General features: G+C 41.7%; 1 protein-coding gene across 1 annotated transcript; it reads left to right on the top strand.

Moving 5' to 3' along the window:
• The first annotated feature begins 10,672 nt into the window (after positions 1–10,672).
• Positions 10,673–13,714, top strand: tmem234 (transmembrane protein 234). Its single transcript, XM_029674967.2, has 5 exons — positions 10,673–10,759; positions 11,871–12,022; positions 12,181–12,247; positions 12,440–12,532; positions 12,687–13,714. The coding sequence occupies exons 1-5, from the start codon at positions 10,747–10,749 to the stop codon at positions 12,797–12,799; spliced, it is 438 nt and encodes a 145-aa protein (XP_029530827.1). The 5' UTR covers positions 10,673–10,746; the 3' UTR covers positions 12,800–13,714.
• Positions 13,715–19,148: the final 5,434 nt, after the last annotated feature.

The following is a 19,148-nucleotide window of genomic DNA, read 5'->3' as shown; positions in this document are numbered from 1 at the left end:
ATGATGCTTCACAGTAGGGATGGTGCCAGGTTTCCTCCAGATGTGACGCTTGGCATTCCTGCCAAAGAGTTCAATCTTGGTTTCATCAGACCAGAGAATCTTGTTTCTCATGGTCTGCGAGTCCATTAGGTGTCTCCAAGCGGGCTGTCATGTGCCTTTTACTGAGGAGTGGCTTCCATCTGACCACTCTACCATAATGGCCTGATTGGTGGAGTGCTGTAGAGATGGTTGTCCTTCTGGAAGGTTCTCCCATCTCCAAAGAGGAACTCTGGAGCTTTGTCAGTGTAATCATCGGGTTCTTGGACATCTCCCTGACCAAAGTCCTTCTCCCCCAATTGGCCAGCTCTAGGAAGAGTCTTGGTGGTTCTTCCATTTAAGAATGATGGAGGCCACTGTGTTCTTGGGGACCTTCAATGCTGCAAATATTTTTTGGTACCCTTCCCAGATCTGTGCCTCGACACAATCATGTCTCGGTATCAGGTATCAAGGTAAGACCCAGATGCAGACCGTGTCGAAATAACAATGTTTATTACAGCAACGGGGGCAAAGGTACAGGACGGCGGGTAGGCTCAGGGTCAGGTCAAGCAGAGGTCGGTAATCCAGAGGTGGGGAAATTGGTACATGTACGGCAGGCAGGCAGGCTCAGGGTCAGACAGAGAACACAGGTATAAATACACGGGGGATAAAGGGGAAGATGGGTGACACCTGGAGGGGGGTGGAGACAATCACAAAGACAGGTGAAACAGTTCAGGGTGTGACACTCTGAGCTCTACCGACAATTCCTTCGACCTTGGTTTCTGCTCTGACATGCACTGTCAACTGTGGGACCACACAGGTGTGTGCCTTTCCAAATCATGTCCAATCAATTGAATTTACAACTCCAATCAAGTTTTAGAAACATCTCAAGGATGACAAATGGAAACACGATTCACCTGAGCTCAATTTCGAGCCTCATAGCAAAGGGTCTGAATACTTATCTAAATAAGGCATTTTTTTTTTTAAGTATACATTTGCAAAAATGTCTAAAAACCTGCTTTCTCTTTGTCATTATGGGGTATTATGTCTAGATTGATGAGGGGGAAAAAAACAATTTAATCCATTTTAGAATAAGGCTGTAACAAAATGTGGAAAAGGGGTCTGAATTTCCTAATGCACTGTAGCTTTGAAATCCTAACATTATGAACTTCTGAAGAAAATAAGCAGTTTCTCGACTCATAAACTGACTTTCTAGAAGGGAGTGTGCGGCGAATGGCTATGCAAACGCATGACACAGCAATGTGAATTTGATTGGCAAGGAATACCCATGCTTCGAGCATTATGCATATCTCCATTCATTTCCCCCGCTGTTTATCATCTCATTTTTTAAATAAATATATCTGATACTTATTTTCTACTACAAAGATCTGGTCAAAGGTCAAATCATGAATGAGGCAGAGTGAAAGCGAGACAAGGGGCTAGACAAGATAAACTACAAAACACTCAATCTCTAGAGTAAAAGGGAGACATCCATGTCCCGTGTCTACTCAGTGAAACACTGTATATAGCTAAGGCCATACAAACTCAATTCTATGTTTAACGGATGCCCCTCGAAAATAAAATAGAAATGTGCTCGCTTTCCTCACAAAAAAATAAGTCATCTGTTAAACATTTATTAACGTTTGTGGCGAGCACCTCAATCAACAACAGTTTTTAAACCCGCATTTAGAAAGGGAATTTCAAAAGGAAATAATGGGAAGGTTTCGTGCCATAAGAGATAGCACTGACAGTATCATCTGTATTGTTCTGCATATCTATGTAACTCAATTCTCAACAGTGTTTTGGCTGCAAACACTTGTTGACAATTGACGATTGATGATCACTTCACCAACATGATACGTAGATAAGATCATTTTAACCAAGTAAATGAATTTAAATATGGTGACTTAATTGCAGCTTTCGCCTTGTCATGTGGAAGGCCACGGAAATATTTCATCCATATTTACTATGACGTCACAGATCTTTAACGTCTGCACATTTTGTTTCATGTAGGTGTTCACAATGTCCATCATCTTCACAATGTCATCATATTGTCTGCATTTCAGATAGGCATTCTTGGGGGGGGGGGGGGGGGGGAATGGATGTTTAACGTTTAGAGTGATGCACAATATGTTGTAAAATATGTTGTATAATCTGCACCAAGGTAACAGACAGAGGATATGACGTAAACAAGGTTATTTTTTTATTTTGATCAGGGCCTGTCAGTCAAACATGCAACTGGAAACTTGTTTTCTGGGAAATGAACGATACACGGGAACGAAGAGAAATACATAGTATCACCGATACAAATATAATTGATGATATTTCTATGGTACTGTTTCACCACTCCATTATACAATATGGTTCATGCTCAGGTATAGCCTAAATGGGTGCCCAAGGTAGGGCAACTTCATTCCAGTGGCTTTTGGCATGTGTTCATTAATTCATTCCACCCACTTGTATTCTGTCTTTCTGGCGTTCCTCAGGTGGCTCTTGAACTCATAAAATGTAGGACGTTAATGACTCTGACTCATGTAAATTTTCATATAATTCCTATGACTGAATAGGCTCCATGCTTAGATTTCAAAATGCCTATGCTGCAGGCACATCGTTAATGTGACAGACTCTCTGCAGGGTGACACCAAACGCTAAGTTCATTATCAATCATCCAACAATAACCACTCTCTCGCAGGGTGAAGCCAAGTTCATTAGCAATCATCTAGCAAATACCTATGTAATCATTTTTTACATTTTATATATGAAATGTGGAATTTTATTGCAGATATACAGTATCCTCTTTGCATGACAAGTTTGTACCTTTTTAATGCACCCAACTGTAGTTAGAGGGAATCCTAATCATCAATGTGAAGGTTTGTGAAGGTTTCCTGTGAAGGTTTACTGCAGGTCCCGGAATCATCAGATGACACGCTGAATGTTTTCTCTGTCTGCACAGGATATTGTTGAAGATGACTTCAACTGTCTCACCTGTGACCAACTTCACTACAGTATTCTCCAATACCACAATCACCACCAAGTCCAAAGAACAAATACTCACTCAGAGTAAGTGTGTGTGTGTGTGTGTGTGTGTGTGTGTGTGTGTGTGTGTGTGTGTGTGTGTGTGTGTGTGTGTGTGTGTGTGTGTGTTGTGTGCGTGCATGCATGTGTACTGTATGTGGCCTGGCTGGTGTGTGTGAGAACTGTTTGTTAGCACCATTTTATTTGCCCTTTTTGTTACATTTCAGAAGTGAAATACACAATTTGTTATAGTTTCACAATGACACCAAGTAGTAGTAATCATTTAACACCTCCCCTGTGAAATTTTAAATCAATAGGAAATTATAGCCCTAGTTAAGATAAGCATGTGCTTATAAATAACATCCCAGTGCGTCACACAATCTAATCAAGATGTCCTGCAAGGGAGTGGTAACAACTGAAACTCAACCCGTTCACTAAAGGATACATCTACAATCCCTCCCAACAATGCTATCAACAATGAGAGGCAGCAAGATGGCTGACGAACGAATGTTGATGACAGTATACTAAATGACCATTCAATCTCACAAACAAATAACATTGTTACCTCTTTGCTCATTTCCCCAGGTTCAGGGGCTATGATTGCTGTCATTGTCATCGGGATCATTATCCTTCTAACCATACTACTTGTCACCCTGAGGACATACAACAGGTCAGGCTGCATTTCATATAAATAGGCCTCAATTACATGCTCAGTGACACAGTCAGCCATTGCAGGTTCCCTTTCAATTATTTGTTTTTCGAAATCTCACAGTGCGATTCACCAGAATCTCTAGAAGCTCAAAGAACAATCATACACACACGTGTGTCGGAGACAGACAGGTCTAGTGGCAAAAAAGATGAGCCCCTCCATTCATACTGAAGAGCCACTCGCCTGACCTCTGGTCATTCTCATCTCTCTTCCTCATCATGAAGAGTAGTACTCTAGGCTGCTCAGCACGACTTTGATCTGTTTTCAGGTTCAACTGTTCACAGGTGTGCTGCAAGGTCACGCTGCCAAGCGCAGGTTTTTCAGCTCTTGTCTTCTGCATCACTGGTACTTCCTGTTTGAGTTTTTGCTTGTAAGCAGGAATCAGAAGGATAGAGTTATGGTCTGATTTGCCAAAGGGAGGGCCTTTTATGTGTTTCTGTATGTGGAGTAAAGTTGATCTAGAGTTTTGTTGCCTCTAGTTGCACAGGTGACATGCTGGTAAAAAATGAGTTAAAACAGATTTCAGTTTTACTGCATTAAAATCAACGGCCATGAGAAACACTGCCTCTGAATTTTCATTTTCTTCTTTGCTTATGGCCCTATACAGCTCATTGAGTGCGGTCTTAGTGTCAGCATCGGTTCGTTGAGATAAATAGACAGCTACCAAAAATATACATAAACTCTCTTGGTAAATAATATGGTCTGCAGCTTATCATGCGTTATTCTAACTCAGGGAATCAAAAACTTGAGACTTCCGTAACATTAGAGATCACACACCAGCTGTTGTTAACAAACAGACACACCTCTCCCCCTCTCGCCTTACCCCAGTCTGCCGTCCGGTCTTGACAATGCAGATAAAAACCAGCGAGTTGTATATCCATGTCCTCGTTCAGCCACGACTCCGAGAAACATAGGATACTACAGTTTTTCAGGACCCGTTGATAGTTTAGTCTCGAACAGAGATTATCCGTTTTTCTCCAGTGACTGCACGTTTGCCAACAAAACAGAGGGCATTGGTGGTCTACATGCTCACCGACGTAATCTCACCACCTTCGCTTGCCTCTCTTTTGCCGCCGTTTCCTCTTTCGAGTCACAGGGATCAGGGCCTGGTCCGGGGTAAGTAGAACATCCAGAGCTGCTGACTCGTTGAAGTAGAACACTTCATCCAAAACGAGGTTAGTGATCTGTGGAGCAGAGCACAATTACTATCACTATGTGCGACTCATGTCCTGGGCGTGCTGAATGTAGGAGCGGACTTATTGTCCAGAAGGAATCATCATCACAGGGAATGGAAACCATCCCCAAGTGGTGAAACACGTCTTCTCCTAAAGCCTCATACTCCCCAGTCTAGTCAGAGTGAGAGAAGAAGGCTTGTTTCTCATCTTGGCAGCCCCCCGATGGCCAGGCAAGCTCTGGTTAGCAGAGATCATTATCCTGCTGTACGACGAGCCCTGGCAACTCTCGTTATACAGGGATATTCTGATCCAAGTGAACTGAGACATTGTCCACCCTCACCTGCAACACCCATGGCCCTCTGGGCCTGGCCCATGAGGTTCAATCTGGATGTGACAGGCCTGCCTCTTTGAGTCATTGACTGTACAGAGTGCCAGGGCCCCTTCTACACGCCAGCTGCGTGAAAACAAGTGGTGCATTTTTTTAGAAGTGGTGTGACCAAAAACAGATAATTCCTTACCAATGTCCTGTATCCGAGGTGTTATGCTTTTTGCAGGACCTTATGAACAGGGGGAAGGCTTTATCCACTGTTAAGGTCTATCTAGCCGCTTTCTCGGCCTATCATATAGGCTTCAACAATAACATGGTGGGAAAACACCCCCTGTTATGTTGTTTCATGAAGGGGGCACATCGCTTACGTCCAGACTTTTTAGCTGCTGGAAAGTGTGGAGATATATGTCCTTTAACACTGTTTTTACAGTGTGAGTGCCTACAGTTTTCCCGGGGCTTTTCCAAGGTTTCCTTGTTGCCCAACCCTGCCTTGATGCCTAAGGTCAGGGCAATAACAATTTTCTTGCCTTGGAGCTTGTGGTTTTACACCCACCGCCTTTCCCTTCGACCAAAAGAACGGATGCGCGTTGCACATATATTTTTGGATAGAACAAGAGCTTTGCGCAAGAGCAACCAACTCTTTGTGTCCTGGGTGCCTCCCTGCAAGGGAAGGCCCTTCTCCCATCAATGGTTATCACATTGGATTCTGGAAGCTATTATATTGGGCACTGTTTAACAGGAATCTCATTGCAAGAGATTTACGATGAGGCTTGTTTGGCAAACCCCTCAAACTTTTATGAGGTTCTACCGGCTAGACGTGGCTGCGCATTCTTTCGTGCATACTATCCATTCTTCTGAGAGGATGTGCAATATGGGAGTTGGCCATATCCCACTGTGAGATATCAAAACAAGATATCTCTGATATTATCAGTGAGTTATCTCACCACATTCCCCTGCTCACAAGTGTGAGGAAGTTTGACATGCTCGAAAATGACCCGCGGGCAAGTATCTCCGACAGATGCGTGTGATTGGTTCTTCGAGGGCTGTACAATTGAAAAGTAAACTCACACACCTATAGTGCTAGAAGGTGCATGGAGAAAAACTGAAAACACTGAATATGAAGCAAAACTCCTGCACACTGGTGATCCTGATGCTTCAGAAAATTTTATGGATCTCATAGGATAACTGTGCTATACCAACTCAATTATGTTTTATCAAATGTTTTATTGGGTGTATATGTTCTGCTAATCCAGATGGTATTGACGACTTTTTGTGATTAGTCATTAGAAATTAACTCAAATTTTAAAATGCAATGTATAATCTATTTTGCTATAGTGAGGGCTTTGACAGGTTATATTATCAGGTAAAACTCAGGACCCTAAGATGGATCTTTATATGTATTTAACCCTTCACCAGGCGGACACATGCGTCCAGAGTGCTGGGTACAGGTTCCAAAGGGCCACCTCGACAAAAGATGTCTTCTTCTACAGTGCAGACCAGCATGCCCTTGGGGAGCTTTGCGCTGTCAAGTAGTATGTCCGAAAATGGATTCCGGCTGCCCCGAGTGGAACTAAACAGCCTGGACCAAAACAACTTGGAGCAACAAAGCAGAATCAGCGATTCGACAGTAGTCACCATACATGATACTCCATCACTAGGGAATACATAGCAGGCTGCTAACTTATTGGACAGGTGACAAAGTCAGCATATAATGCTTGAAAAGAAAACCTTTATTATGAACAAAGTGGTACTATAGGAACGCAATGAATAAGCATGGACACTCCTGTGGACATAAAGAATTGCTTTCTTGACTACAGTGTTCAGAACATGGACAAAATTATCCTGCTGTCTGTGCATTTGCAGCTATGCTACCAACAACCACGAGGATAAGCGTTGGAGGAGAGATGTGTACAAGATTTACGGCATGAACATGGTATCATGTCTAGTTTTTCTGTGTGCGTACATTTCTGTGAGGGAGTTGTTCACAGGGTTTTACATTTATTCACATTATTCTGATGTAAGATTATTAATCTTTTTTTATCTGAATAATGTTGTTGTGGTTTTCAGGAAAAATCATGAGAATGTTTCTGTGAAAAGTCGATACTGGTTTGAATCCCTGTGGAGATCTAGATAGCATACAATTATGAAATAATAAGTCCCAATTAGTTTGATTCCAAAGGATTTAGCATTTTTCACTCAACCTATCCTGTGATTATTTTTGCTTGTGGTTATTTCATTGAAATTAATATTGAAAATAAATATTGATATTTCTAAAAGTGCGTGCATGTTTCTGCTTGAATATGATTACATTTGCATTTCGTCATTTACAGTGCATTCGGAAAGTGTTCAGACCCCTTTACATTTGACACATTTTGTTACGTGACAGCCTTATTCTAAAATGGATTGCATAGTTCCCCCCCCCCCCTCATCAATCTACACTCAATACCCCATAATGATAAAGGTTTTTAAATATCACATTTCCATAAGTATTAAGACCCTTTACTCAGTACTTTGTTTAAAGCATATTTGGCAGCGATCACAGCCTCGAGTCTTCTTGAGTATGACGTTACAAGCTTGGCACACCTGTATTTTGGGAGTTTCTCCCATTCTTCTCTGCAGATCCTCTCAAGCTCTGTCAGGTTGGATGGGGAGTGTTGCTACACAGCTATTTTCAGGTCTCTCCAGAGATGTTCGATTGGGTTCAAGTCCGGGCTCTGGTTGGGCCACTCAAGGACATTCAGAGACTTGTCCCGAAGCCAATCCTGCGTTGTCTTGGCTGTGTGCTTAGGATCACTGTTCTGTTGGAAGGTGAATCTTCGCCCCAGTCTGAGGTTCTGAGCACTCTGGAGCAGGTTTTCATCAAAGATCTCTCTGTACTTTGCTCCGTTCATCTTTCCCCTCGACCCTGAATAGTCTCCCAGTCTCTGCCGCTGAAAAACATCCCCAAGGCATGATGCTGCCGCCACCATGCTGCACCGTAGGGATAATGCCAGGTTTCCTTTAGACGTGATGCTGGGCATTCAGGACAAAGAGGTCAATCTTGGTTTCATCAGACCAGATACTATTGTTTCTCATGGTCTGAGAGTCCTTCAGGTGCCTTTTGGCAAGCGGGCTGTCTTGTGCCTTTAACTGAGGAGTGGCTTCCGTCTGGCCACTGTAGTATAAAAGCCTGATTGGTGAAGTGCTGCAGAGATGGATGTCCTTCTGGAAGGTTCTCCCATCTCCACAGAGGAACTCTGGACCATTGGGTTTCTTGGTCACTTCCCTGACCAAGGCCCTTCTCCCCCGATTGCTTAGTTTGGCCGGGGGGCCACAGCTCTATGAAATCTTAGTGGTTCTAAACCTCTTCCATTTAATGGAGGCCACTGTGTTCTTGGGGACCTTCAATGCACTGTAGCAGACAGAGGTCAAATGTGTTTTATATTGGATAGTTAGTAGATATATGTTCTTCTCTCATCAATAGCTATTTAACCAAGCATGCAATGACTATGAAAATGGTATACTCTGAATCAGAGGTGGATGGAGAAAAATCCACACTTTATATTTTTATAAATGTAGATTTTTTTATTTTTCAGATTTCAATCTTCAATCTTCAATAGCTTTTAAAAAAGCATGCCATGTCTATGGAAATAATATATTCTGAATCAGGGGAGGATGGAGAAAAATCCACACCATTTAGATTTTTATGGGGGAGGGGTTCAATCTTTAATAGCTCAAACAATTGATTCAGAAAATATAATTTGTCATGGTCATGGCACGCTTTGTTTAAGAGCTATTGAAGATTGAAATCTGAAGATGTTTTTTATAAACATATGTTAACTAAAAAAAATGTTTTTCTACATCCTCCCCTGATGCAGAATATATCGTTTTCATAGTCGTGGCACGCTTTGCCAAGAGAAAACCGAATATCCACCAAATATCCAATATTAAAAAAAAATGACATCGGTATTTCGCAGACAGTTTTCTATTGACTTTGAATGAATGGCTCAATCGGTGTCAACAGCTTGAGAATACTCTTAACACTACTTTTTTTGTTCAAGTGACTGGCAACTGAAAGATTCAGTGCCCTCATCTGGTAGAAAGTTGCCAATGGCAGAATTTCGAGTGTGCATTACAGATCTCCATTACTTTGAAGTTGCAATGCGTTTGGGCGTCATTTAAAGTGGAACTGACAGCATTTTAGCAACATTAAATCTTATTCAAATCTGTTCATATTCACCCTCAGGAAGAATGACATGTATTTGAATTTTTTGAATGTTTGAGAAATGAGATCTTACATATGGTCATTTTCACATTTTCATACTTTCATGGAATGTTTGGGAATGATGTGGAGTAAAGCATTTGTGAAAATCTTTAGCAGCCGTGGGTTGGACAATTGATAGTACATTTTTACATTCTGTAATGTTCACTTGAACAGAAACAGTGCTGTACTGAACGACCAGTTGACAAACGGGAGGTGTTGGGTTGTGGGTTGGGGAACACTGTCAGCATGGCCACTGCCCTTTAAATATGTCCACTCATTGCTTCAGCCCACACCTAGCCACACACACCAAATGTAAGCAAAAATAAGTCAAAGGTTGTTCAAGAACATACAAGGACGTTTTTGGGAAACGTGTCAATCTGTACAAAACGTTCCGCAGCGTAGCAAACGTTCAAGCGAACTGAATGGACCTCAGCACCGGACTCTACACAGACCTGTGCACCATAGTCAAGCAGTGCTACAGTAAGCTTATATGCAAATAAGCCATACGGCCTTCATTCACTTTGAACTGGGCTGTGTGTTTGCAGGCACTAGCAACAACGGCACTTTAGATTATTAGAAAGCATTTGCCAAAAGCCACAAAATACATATACCTAAATCGATTTATGCAAATATGTAAATACCACGGGAGTCCTCTTACATTTGGGAACTTTACAGTCCTATTGATCAAACAACCACGAAGAGCACAGAATGTTGGTGCCACCTTAATTGGGGAGGATGGGCTCGTGGTGACGGCTGGAACTGAATAAGTGGAAGCAGCAAATCTTACCAGGCCAGCTGTGATTTACAACCTAATACCAAGGAATGTATTGGTGAATGAGTTATATTTGCCTGACTTTCCTAGTTAAATAAAGGTTAAATAAAATCTAATAAAAATACATATTAAATCGGGAATTAATGTCTTACTCTATGTCATGGAATTTTGAATGAAATATAACCTATTTTTAAAACCTCTTTTAAAGTTGGTGTTCTAGCATAAACTGGGAATTTGATATTTTGACTGTGATTGTTTGTTTTATATCTGCAAGGTAGTTCAAACTGTCTGTTCCATTTTAAGATTTTACAGTAAATTGATTAAGACCATAATGCTTGAAAAAAATATATATAGACATTTTATGCTTTTATTTCGCTTCTGAAATAAAACTATCAGATATAATTACTACGTTTGACGGGGTGTCCAGCCAACGTTGTAGAACTGTTTACCGTAGGTGACTTGAATGCGACTCAGTACTCGTTTTTAACAATGGTGTCCGTGGGTAAGTACAGTAGCTAGCTAGTAAATCGGGTATACTAGCGTAGCTATATACTTACACATGGCTCTCTAACAGTCCTTATTTATTGTATTAGTCACACAATGAAACCGAGCTTGCTGGATTGATTATTTACTGAGGTTGAAGCCGATAACTGTGAATTACAAGAGAAAACGAATTAGCGTTAGCGAGGGCTTTGCTAAGGCAGCTTCCGGGTAGCATTATCTAGCTAAGGGAAAGTCAAAAGTTAGTAACTTGTAGCTAGCTTTCAATCAAGGTATAAAAGAGTTTGGATATATTTACATGGTCGTTAAATTCACACGTTTTGAACAGTTCAACAGACAGTGGGGAAATATGTATGTGTAACACCTGTTGTGTAAAATACACCTTGAGCAAATGTCATAAGCTAGAGAGCTTTATCTTTTTGTACTCTCACTTTTCTGGCCATAATATCAAAGCAAATACACGTGATAGGCAGATGTTATTGCGGGTGTAGCGAAATGCTTGTGCATCTAGCTCCGACAATGCAGTAATGTCTAACAAATTACACAACATATACCCACTACACACAAATCTAAGTAGGAATGAATTAAGACTATACATTTGGAAGAGCGACGTCAGAGCGGAATGGACTAAGATAGAAGTATAGAATACAGTATGTGAGATGAGTAATGCCAGATATGTGAACATTATTAAGTGAATGAGATACCGTAGAATAGTATAGAACAGTACAGTGGGGCAAAAAAGTATTTAGTCAGCCACCAATTGTGCAAGTTCTCCCATTTAAAAAGACGAGAGAGGCCTGTAATTTTCATCATAGGTACACTTCAACTATGACAGACAAAATGAGAAAAACAAATCCAGAAAATCACATTGTAGGATTTTTTAATGAATGTATTAGCGAATTATGGTGGAAAATAAGCTTTCAAAAGTTTGAGGGTTTTAGGTGATAAGACAAATATAATAATTGAGTGGTTGTTGGCAGTGCACATAGGCATTGTTGTTTGTCCAACATGAGTACCATTATCAACTGAAATTGTGTTTATCATAAACTTAGAATTAACAGTTTGAATCCAATTGAATCAAGACAGATTATTGACAGACATTTAATTTCTAGTGGAGGTACTATGCCTGCTGCTGGTAGCTGTGCTGTGGGGCTGCACCAACCCATTTCTGAAGAGAGGCACAGAGGGGATTGAACATGTGAAAAAGGATAGCAAGTTTCTTCACTTCCTGGCAGAGGTTAAGTTCCTGTTTTTAAACATCAAGGTAAATTGACACTTGTATTTGGAGAGGGACTAAAACTTTTTCCATTTAGGCCTATAGTCTTGGATGTAATTCTTAATTGATGCAAATACACTTTCCATGCTTTTCCTGTTATTTATAGCAGATGTAGCCTATAACAACGTGTCCCTTTACATTTGCAGTACCTGATACCATTCCTACTGAATCAGAGTGGGTCCTTGGTGTACTACTTCACTCTTGCCGCCACAGGTGAGCTACATCTTACGACTAAAACATGTTGAACTAGAGGATGACTGTTTTACACATTGACTACTCACAATCTCATCCTCCTCAGGTTTCTCTTATCTCCAAATCGCATGATTGAAGTTGCCCCTAGATGCAGATTTTTCTACCTCACTCTTTTTTTGCCCCCCCCCCCTCCCCTCCCCTCCCCTCCTACAGATCTGTCTCTGGCTGTGCCCGTGGCCAACTCCCTCACCTTCCTCTTCACCATGCTCACTGGGAAGCTACTCGGGGAGGAGTTTGGAGGGAAAAGTAAGTGTTGTGTGGTCACCACTCTCCAAACATAATGGCACACATTCTACAACATTGCCATCGCTCTCTGGGCTGTTTGGTTAGCCTTAGCACACATTGCATTGAGGATTGTCTCATTTTTCACACACTGTCTCTGTGTGTTTGTTTGTTGCAGGAGCTGTTGGAGGGATGGTCCTCACCATGGTGGGCATCACTCTATGCATAGTGAGCTCCATCAGTGAGACTGAGAGCAAGGGGCAGCAGAATGGCACAAAGGTCTCACCATAGAAATAGATACTGTATCAGCACAGTACATCTCTATGGGTTTCGCTCTAAAAAAAGATGACTGGACACATTTTAAAAGGTTCTATCACACACCACCTAGTTCAAGTTATTGTTTCTTGTCTAGGGTACTTTCTATAGGCTTTAGTTATGTCTTCAATAGAAGTGACTTTACGTAACATATTTCAACTACAGCGGTGTTTAGGTTATCCAAAGGGACCAAAGCATATCGCTGTAGAACACAACATTTTGTAACAGATAATGAAAATGACAGCTTCTTATTGGACAAGTTCAAGTAGTAAGCTACCTCCCCAGTCCCTGTTTCAAAACGTTTCTCCCTACTGGACACAATCCTGACCTACACCAGCCAGGCAGTAGAGTGATTGGACAATATGTAGAAGAGAATGCAAATGAGCTTATTGGGTACTCATCATGCACAATGTTGTGGCTTCCACACCTTATAACAACTGTGACAGAGTTCAAGTGAGGTTTATTCCAGCCGGGGTCCAGATTTATTGCCTATCTAGTTAAGGCCGAGCCAGCCATTCTTGCCACTTTGCTGCCATGTTGTGTGAATACTGCCCATAGAAACACTAGGCTATAGGCCTATAGAAGACCACAGTCAATGTGTTAGTGTTGAACATAGACCAACTAGAGTTCATATCTTGAAATCACAGTGCTGCTACTGTATACCAAGGTCAGAGAAACCGTTTACATTGTAATGTCTTAATGTAACTTATTTTGATATGAAACTACAAAGGCGTTCCATGCAAGGTGATATGTTGAGTGGGGAAAAACTGTAGTCTGTTTGCTGTTTTATTGCACTTTTTATTCTGAAATAATGGCATTTAACCCAAAATGCTTGTACTGTACAATCAGAGGACGTTGCTGTTTTTGTAAGATAAAATATTTCATTTGGTATATTTCCAAGTTTATTTTGATGAAGAGGAATTCTTTACATTCAATGTACACTACCGTTCAAAAGTTTGGGGTCACTCAGAAATACAGTGTAGACATTGTTAATGTTGTAAATGACTATTGTAGCGGGAAACGGCAGATAAAAGGCGTACAAAGGCCCATTATCACCAACCATCACTCCTGTGTTCCAATGGCACGTTGTGTTAGCCTTTTAAAATGATACATTTAGATTAGCTAATTGATCATTAGAAAACCCTTTTACCATTGTTAGCACAGCTGAAAACTGATGTTCTGATTAAAGAAGCAATAAAACTGGTTAGTTGAGTATCTGGAGCATCAGCAATTGTGGGATTACAGGTCAAAATGGCCAGAAACAAAGAACTTTCTTCTGAAACTCGTCAGTCTAATCTTGTTCTGCAAAATGAAGGCTATTCCATGCGACGCTGTGTACTACCCCCTTCACAGAACAGCGCAAACTGGCCCTAACCAGAATTGAGTGTGAGGCCCTGGTGCACAACTGAGCAAGAGGACCAGTACATTAGAGTGTCTAGTTTGAGAAACAATCGCCTCACAAGTCCTCAATTGGTAGCTTCATTAAATAGTACCTGCAAAACAAGGGTCTCAACAGTGAAGAGGCGACTCCAGGATGCTGGCCTTCTAGGCAGTATGTGTTCTTTTGCCCATCTTAATCTTTTATTTTTATTGGCCAAGGTCAGCATCCCGGAGTCGCCTCTTCGCTGTTGACGTTGAGAATGGTGTTTTGCGGATACTATTAAATGAAGCTGCTAGTTGAGGACTTGTGAGGCGTCTGTTTCTCAAACTAGACAATCTAAATGTACTTATCCTCTTACTCAGTTGTGCATCGGGGCCTCACACTCATATTTCTATTCTGGTTAGAGCCAGTTTGGCTGTTTTGTGAAGGGAGTAGTACATTGCGTTGCACGAGATCATCAGTTTCTTGGCAATTTCTCGCATGGAATAGCCTTGATTTCTCAGAACAAGAATAGACTGATGAGTTTCAGAAGAAAATGATTTGTTTCTGGCCATTTTGAGCCTGTAAACGAACCCACAAATGCTGATGCTCCAGATACTCAACCAGTCTAAAGGCCAGTTTTCAGCTGTGCTAACATACAGTTGAATTTGGAAGTTTACATACAACTTAGCCAAATACATTTAAACTCAGCTTTTCACAATTCCTGCCATTTAATCCTAGTAAAGAATTCCCTGTCTTAGGTAAATTAGGATCACCACTTTATTTTAAGAATGTGAAATGTCAGAATAATAGTAGAGAGTGATTTATTTGAGATTTTTTTTCTTTCATCACATTCCTAGTGGGTCAGAAGTTTACATACACTCAATTAGTATTTGGTAGCACTGCCTTGAAATTGTTTAACTTGGGTCAAATGTTCCGGGTAGCCTTCCACAAGCTCCCTACAGTAAGTTGGGTGAATTTTGGCCCATTCCTCCTGACAGAGCTGGTGTCAGGTTTGTAGGCCTCCTTGCTCGCACACGCTTTTCGGTTCTGCCCACAAATTTTCTGTGGGATTGAGGTCAGGGTTTTGTGATGGCCACCCATTTTGCCACAACTTTGGATGTATGCTTAGGGTCATTGTCCATTTGGAAGACCCATTTGCGACCAAGCTTTAACTTCCTGACTGATGTCTTGAGATGTTGCTTCAATATATACACACATCATTTTCCATACTAATGATCCCATCTATTTTGTGAAATGCACCAGTTCCTCCTGCAGCAAAGCAACCCCACAACATGATGCTGCCACCCCACTTCATGGTTGGGATGGTGTTCTTTGGCTTGCAAGCCTCCCTCTTTTTCCTCCAAACATAATGATGGTCATTATGGCCAAACAGTTCTATTTTTGTTTCATCAGACCAAATCAAATCTTATTTGTCACATACACATGGTTAGCAGATGTTAATGCGAGTGTAGCGAAATGCTTGTGCTTCTAGTTCCGACCATGCAGTAATATCTAAGAAGTAATCTAAGCTAACAATTTCACAACTACCTTATACACACAAGTGTAAAGGAATGAATAAGAATATGTACATAAAATATATGAATGAGTGATGGCCGAACGGCATAGGCAAGATGCAGTAGATGGTATAGAGTACAGTATATACATATGAGATGAGTAATGTAGGGTATGTAAACATTATATAAAGTGGCATTGTTAAAAGTGGCTAGTGATACATTTATATCAATTTTTCCATTATTAAAGTGGCTAGAGATTTGAGTCAGTATGTTGGCAGCAGCCACTCAATGTTAGTGATGGCAGTTTTAACAGTCTGATGGCCTTGAGATAGAAGCTGTTTTTCAGTCTCTCGGTCCCTGCTTTGATGCACCTGTACTGACCTCGCCTTCTGGATGATAGCGGGGTGAACAGGCAGTGGCTCGGTGGTTGTTGTCCTTGATGATCTTTTTGGGCTTCCTGTGACATCGGGTGGTGTAGGTGTCCTGGAGGGCAGGTCGTTTGCCCCCAGTGATGCGTTGTGCCGACCTCACTACCCTCTGGAGAGCCTTACGGTTGTGGGCGGAGCAGTTGCCGTACCAGGCGGTGATACAGCCCGACAGGATGCTCTCGATTGTGCATCTGTAAAAGTTTGAGTGTTTTTGGTGACAAGCCAAATTTCTTCAGCCTCCTGAGGTTGAAGAGGCATTGCTGCGCCTTCACCACGCTGTCTGTGAGGGTGGACCATTTCAGTTTGTCCGTGATGTGTACGTCGAGGAACTTAAAACTTTCCACCTTCTCCACTACTGTCCCATCAATGTGGATAGGAGGCTGCTCCCTCTGCTGTTTCCTGAAGTCCATGATCATCTCCTTTGTTTTGTTGACATTGAGTGTGAGGTTATTTTCCTGACACCACACTCCGAGGGCCCTCACCTCCTCCCTGTAGGCTGTCTCGTCGTTGTTGGTAATCAAGCCTACCACTGTAGTGTCGTCTGCAAACTTGATGATTGAGTTGGAGGCGTGCATGACCACGCAGTCATGGGTGAACGGGGAGTACAGGAGAGGGCTGAGAACGCACCCTTGTGGGGCCCCGGTTTTGAGGATCAGCGGGGTGGAGATGTTGTTTCCTACTCTCACCACTTGGGGATGGCCCGTCAGGAAGTCCAGGACTCAGTTGCACAGGGCGGGGTCGAGACCCAGGGTCCCAGGGACGAGTTTGGAGGGTACTATGGTGTTAAATGCTGAGCTGTAGTCGATGAACATCATTCTTACATAGGTATTCCTCTTGTCCAGATGGGTTAGGGCAATGTGCAGTGTGATTGCGTCGTCTGTTGACCTATAGGGGCGGTAAGCAAATTGGAGGAGGTCTAGGGTGTCAGGTAGGGTGGAGGTGATATGGTCCTTGACTAGTCTCTCAAAGCATGATGACGGAAGTGAGTGCTACGGAGCAATAGTTATTTAGCTCAGTTACCTTAGCTTTCTTGGGAACAGGAACAATGGTGGCCCTCTTGAAGCATGTGGGAACAGCAGACTGGGATAAGGATTGATTGAATATGTCCGTAAACACACCAGCCAGCTGGTCTGCGCATGCTCTGAGGACGCGGCTGGGGATGCCGTTTGGGCCGGCAGCCTTGCGAGGGTTAACACATTTAAATGTTTTACTCACATTGGCTCCAGTGAAGGAGAGACAACTTGTCTGGGTCTTTTGGGAGGGGAAGACAATCTTTTTCATAGAACTTCTTATCCACTGTAGTCTTGGTCAAAATCTCGAGGAGAAAAATACAAAGGACCTCTTGTAGTATCAATCCTTTCACACTAACAACAACCAGGTGTGAATAAACATGCATTTAACAAAGACTGTTACTTTTATCCCTACAAGCACAAGATGTTGAAAAAAGATACACTACCGTTCAAAAGTTGGGGGTCACTTGGAAATGTCCTTGTTTATAAAAAAATTGTTCATTAAAATAAGATCAAATTCATCAAAAATTACAGTGTCGACATTGTTAATGTTGTAAATGACTATTGTAGCTGGAAATGGCAGATTTTTTAATGGAATATCTACATAGGCGTACAAAGGTCCATTATCAGCAACCATCACTCCTGTGTTTCAATGGCACGTTGTGTTAAATAATCAAAGTTTATCATTTTAACAGGCTACTTGATCATTAGAAAACCCTTTTGCAATTATGTTAGCACAACTGAAAACTGTAGTGCTGATTAAAGAAGTAATACAACTGGCCTTCTTAAGACTAGTTGAGTATCTGGAGCATCAGCATTTGTGGGTTTGATTACAGGCTCAAAATGACTAGAAACAAAGCACTTTCTTCTGAAATTCATCACTCTATTCTTGTTCTGCGAAATGAAGGCTATTCCATGTGATAAATTGCCAAGTTTGCTAAACTATACACTAGACCAACAAACCTTACATACAGTTGAAGTTGGAAGTTCACATACACTTAGTTTGGAGTCATTAAAACTCGTTTTTGAACCACTCCACAAATGTCTTGTTAATAAACTATAGTTTTGGCAAGTCGGTTAGGACATCTACCTTGTGCATGACACAAGTAATTTTTCCAACGATTGTTTACAGACAGATTATTTCACTGTATCACAATTCCAGTAGTCAGAAGTTTACATACACTACGTTGACTGTGCCTTTAAACAGCTTGGAAAATTCCAGAAAATTATGTCATGGCTTTAGAAGATTCTGATAGGCTAATTGACATCATTTGAGTCAATTGGAGGTGTACCTGTGGATGTATTTCAAGTTCTACCTTCAAACTCAGTGCCTCTATGCTTGACATCATGGGAAAATCTAAAAAATCAGCCAAGACCTCAGAAAAAAATTGTAGAGCTCCACAAGTCTGGTTCATCCTTGGGAGCAATTTCCAAACGCCTGAAGGTACCACATTCATCTGTACAAACAATAGTACGCAAGTATAATCACCATGGGACCACGCAGCCATCATACCGCTCAGGAAGGAGATGTGTTCTGTCTCCTAGAGATGAACGTACTTTGGTGTGAAAAGTGCAAATCAATCCCAGAACAACAGCAAAGGACCTTGTGAAGATGCTGGAAGAAACAGGTACAAAAGTATCTATATCCACAGTAAAACGAGTCCTATATCGACATAACCTGAAAGTCCAGTCAGCAAGGAGGAAGCCACTGCCCCAAAACCACCATAAAAAAGCCAGACTACGGTTTGCAACTGCACATGGGGACAAAGATTGTACTTTTTGGAGAAATGTCCTCTGGTCTGATGAAACAAAAATAGAACTGTTTGGCCATAATGACCATCGTTATGTTTGGAGGAAAAAGGGGAAGCTTGCAAGCCGAAGAACACCATCCCAACCATGAAGCACAGGGGTGGCAGCATCATGTTGTGGGGGTGCTTTGCTGCAGGAGGGTGTCGTGGAAATGTCCTTAATTACCAAATGATGAGAGAGCAAATCACACGCGAGTCAGAG

Source organism: Oncorhynchus nerka, linkage group LG12, assembly GCF_034236695.1.
Source record: "Oncorhynchus nerka isolate Pitt River linkage group LG12, Oner_Uvic_2.0, whole genome shotgun sequence".
NCBI classification, from domain to species: Eukaryota; Metazoa; Chordata; class Actinopteri; order Salmoniformes; family Salmonidae; genus Oncorhynchus; species Oncorhynchus nerka.
This window is presented reverse-complemented; position numbering and strand designations above follow the sequence as displayed.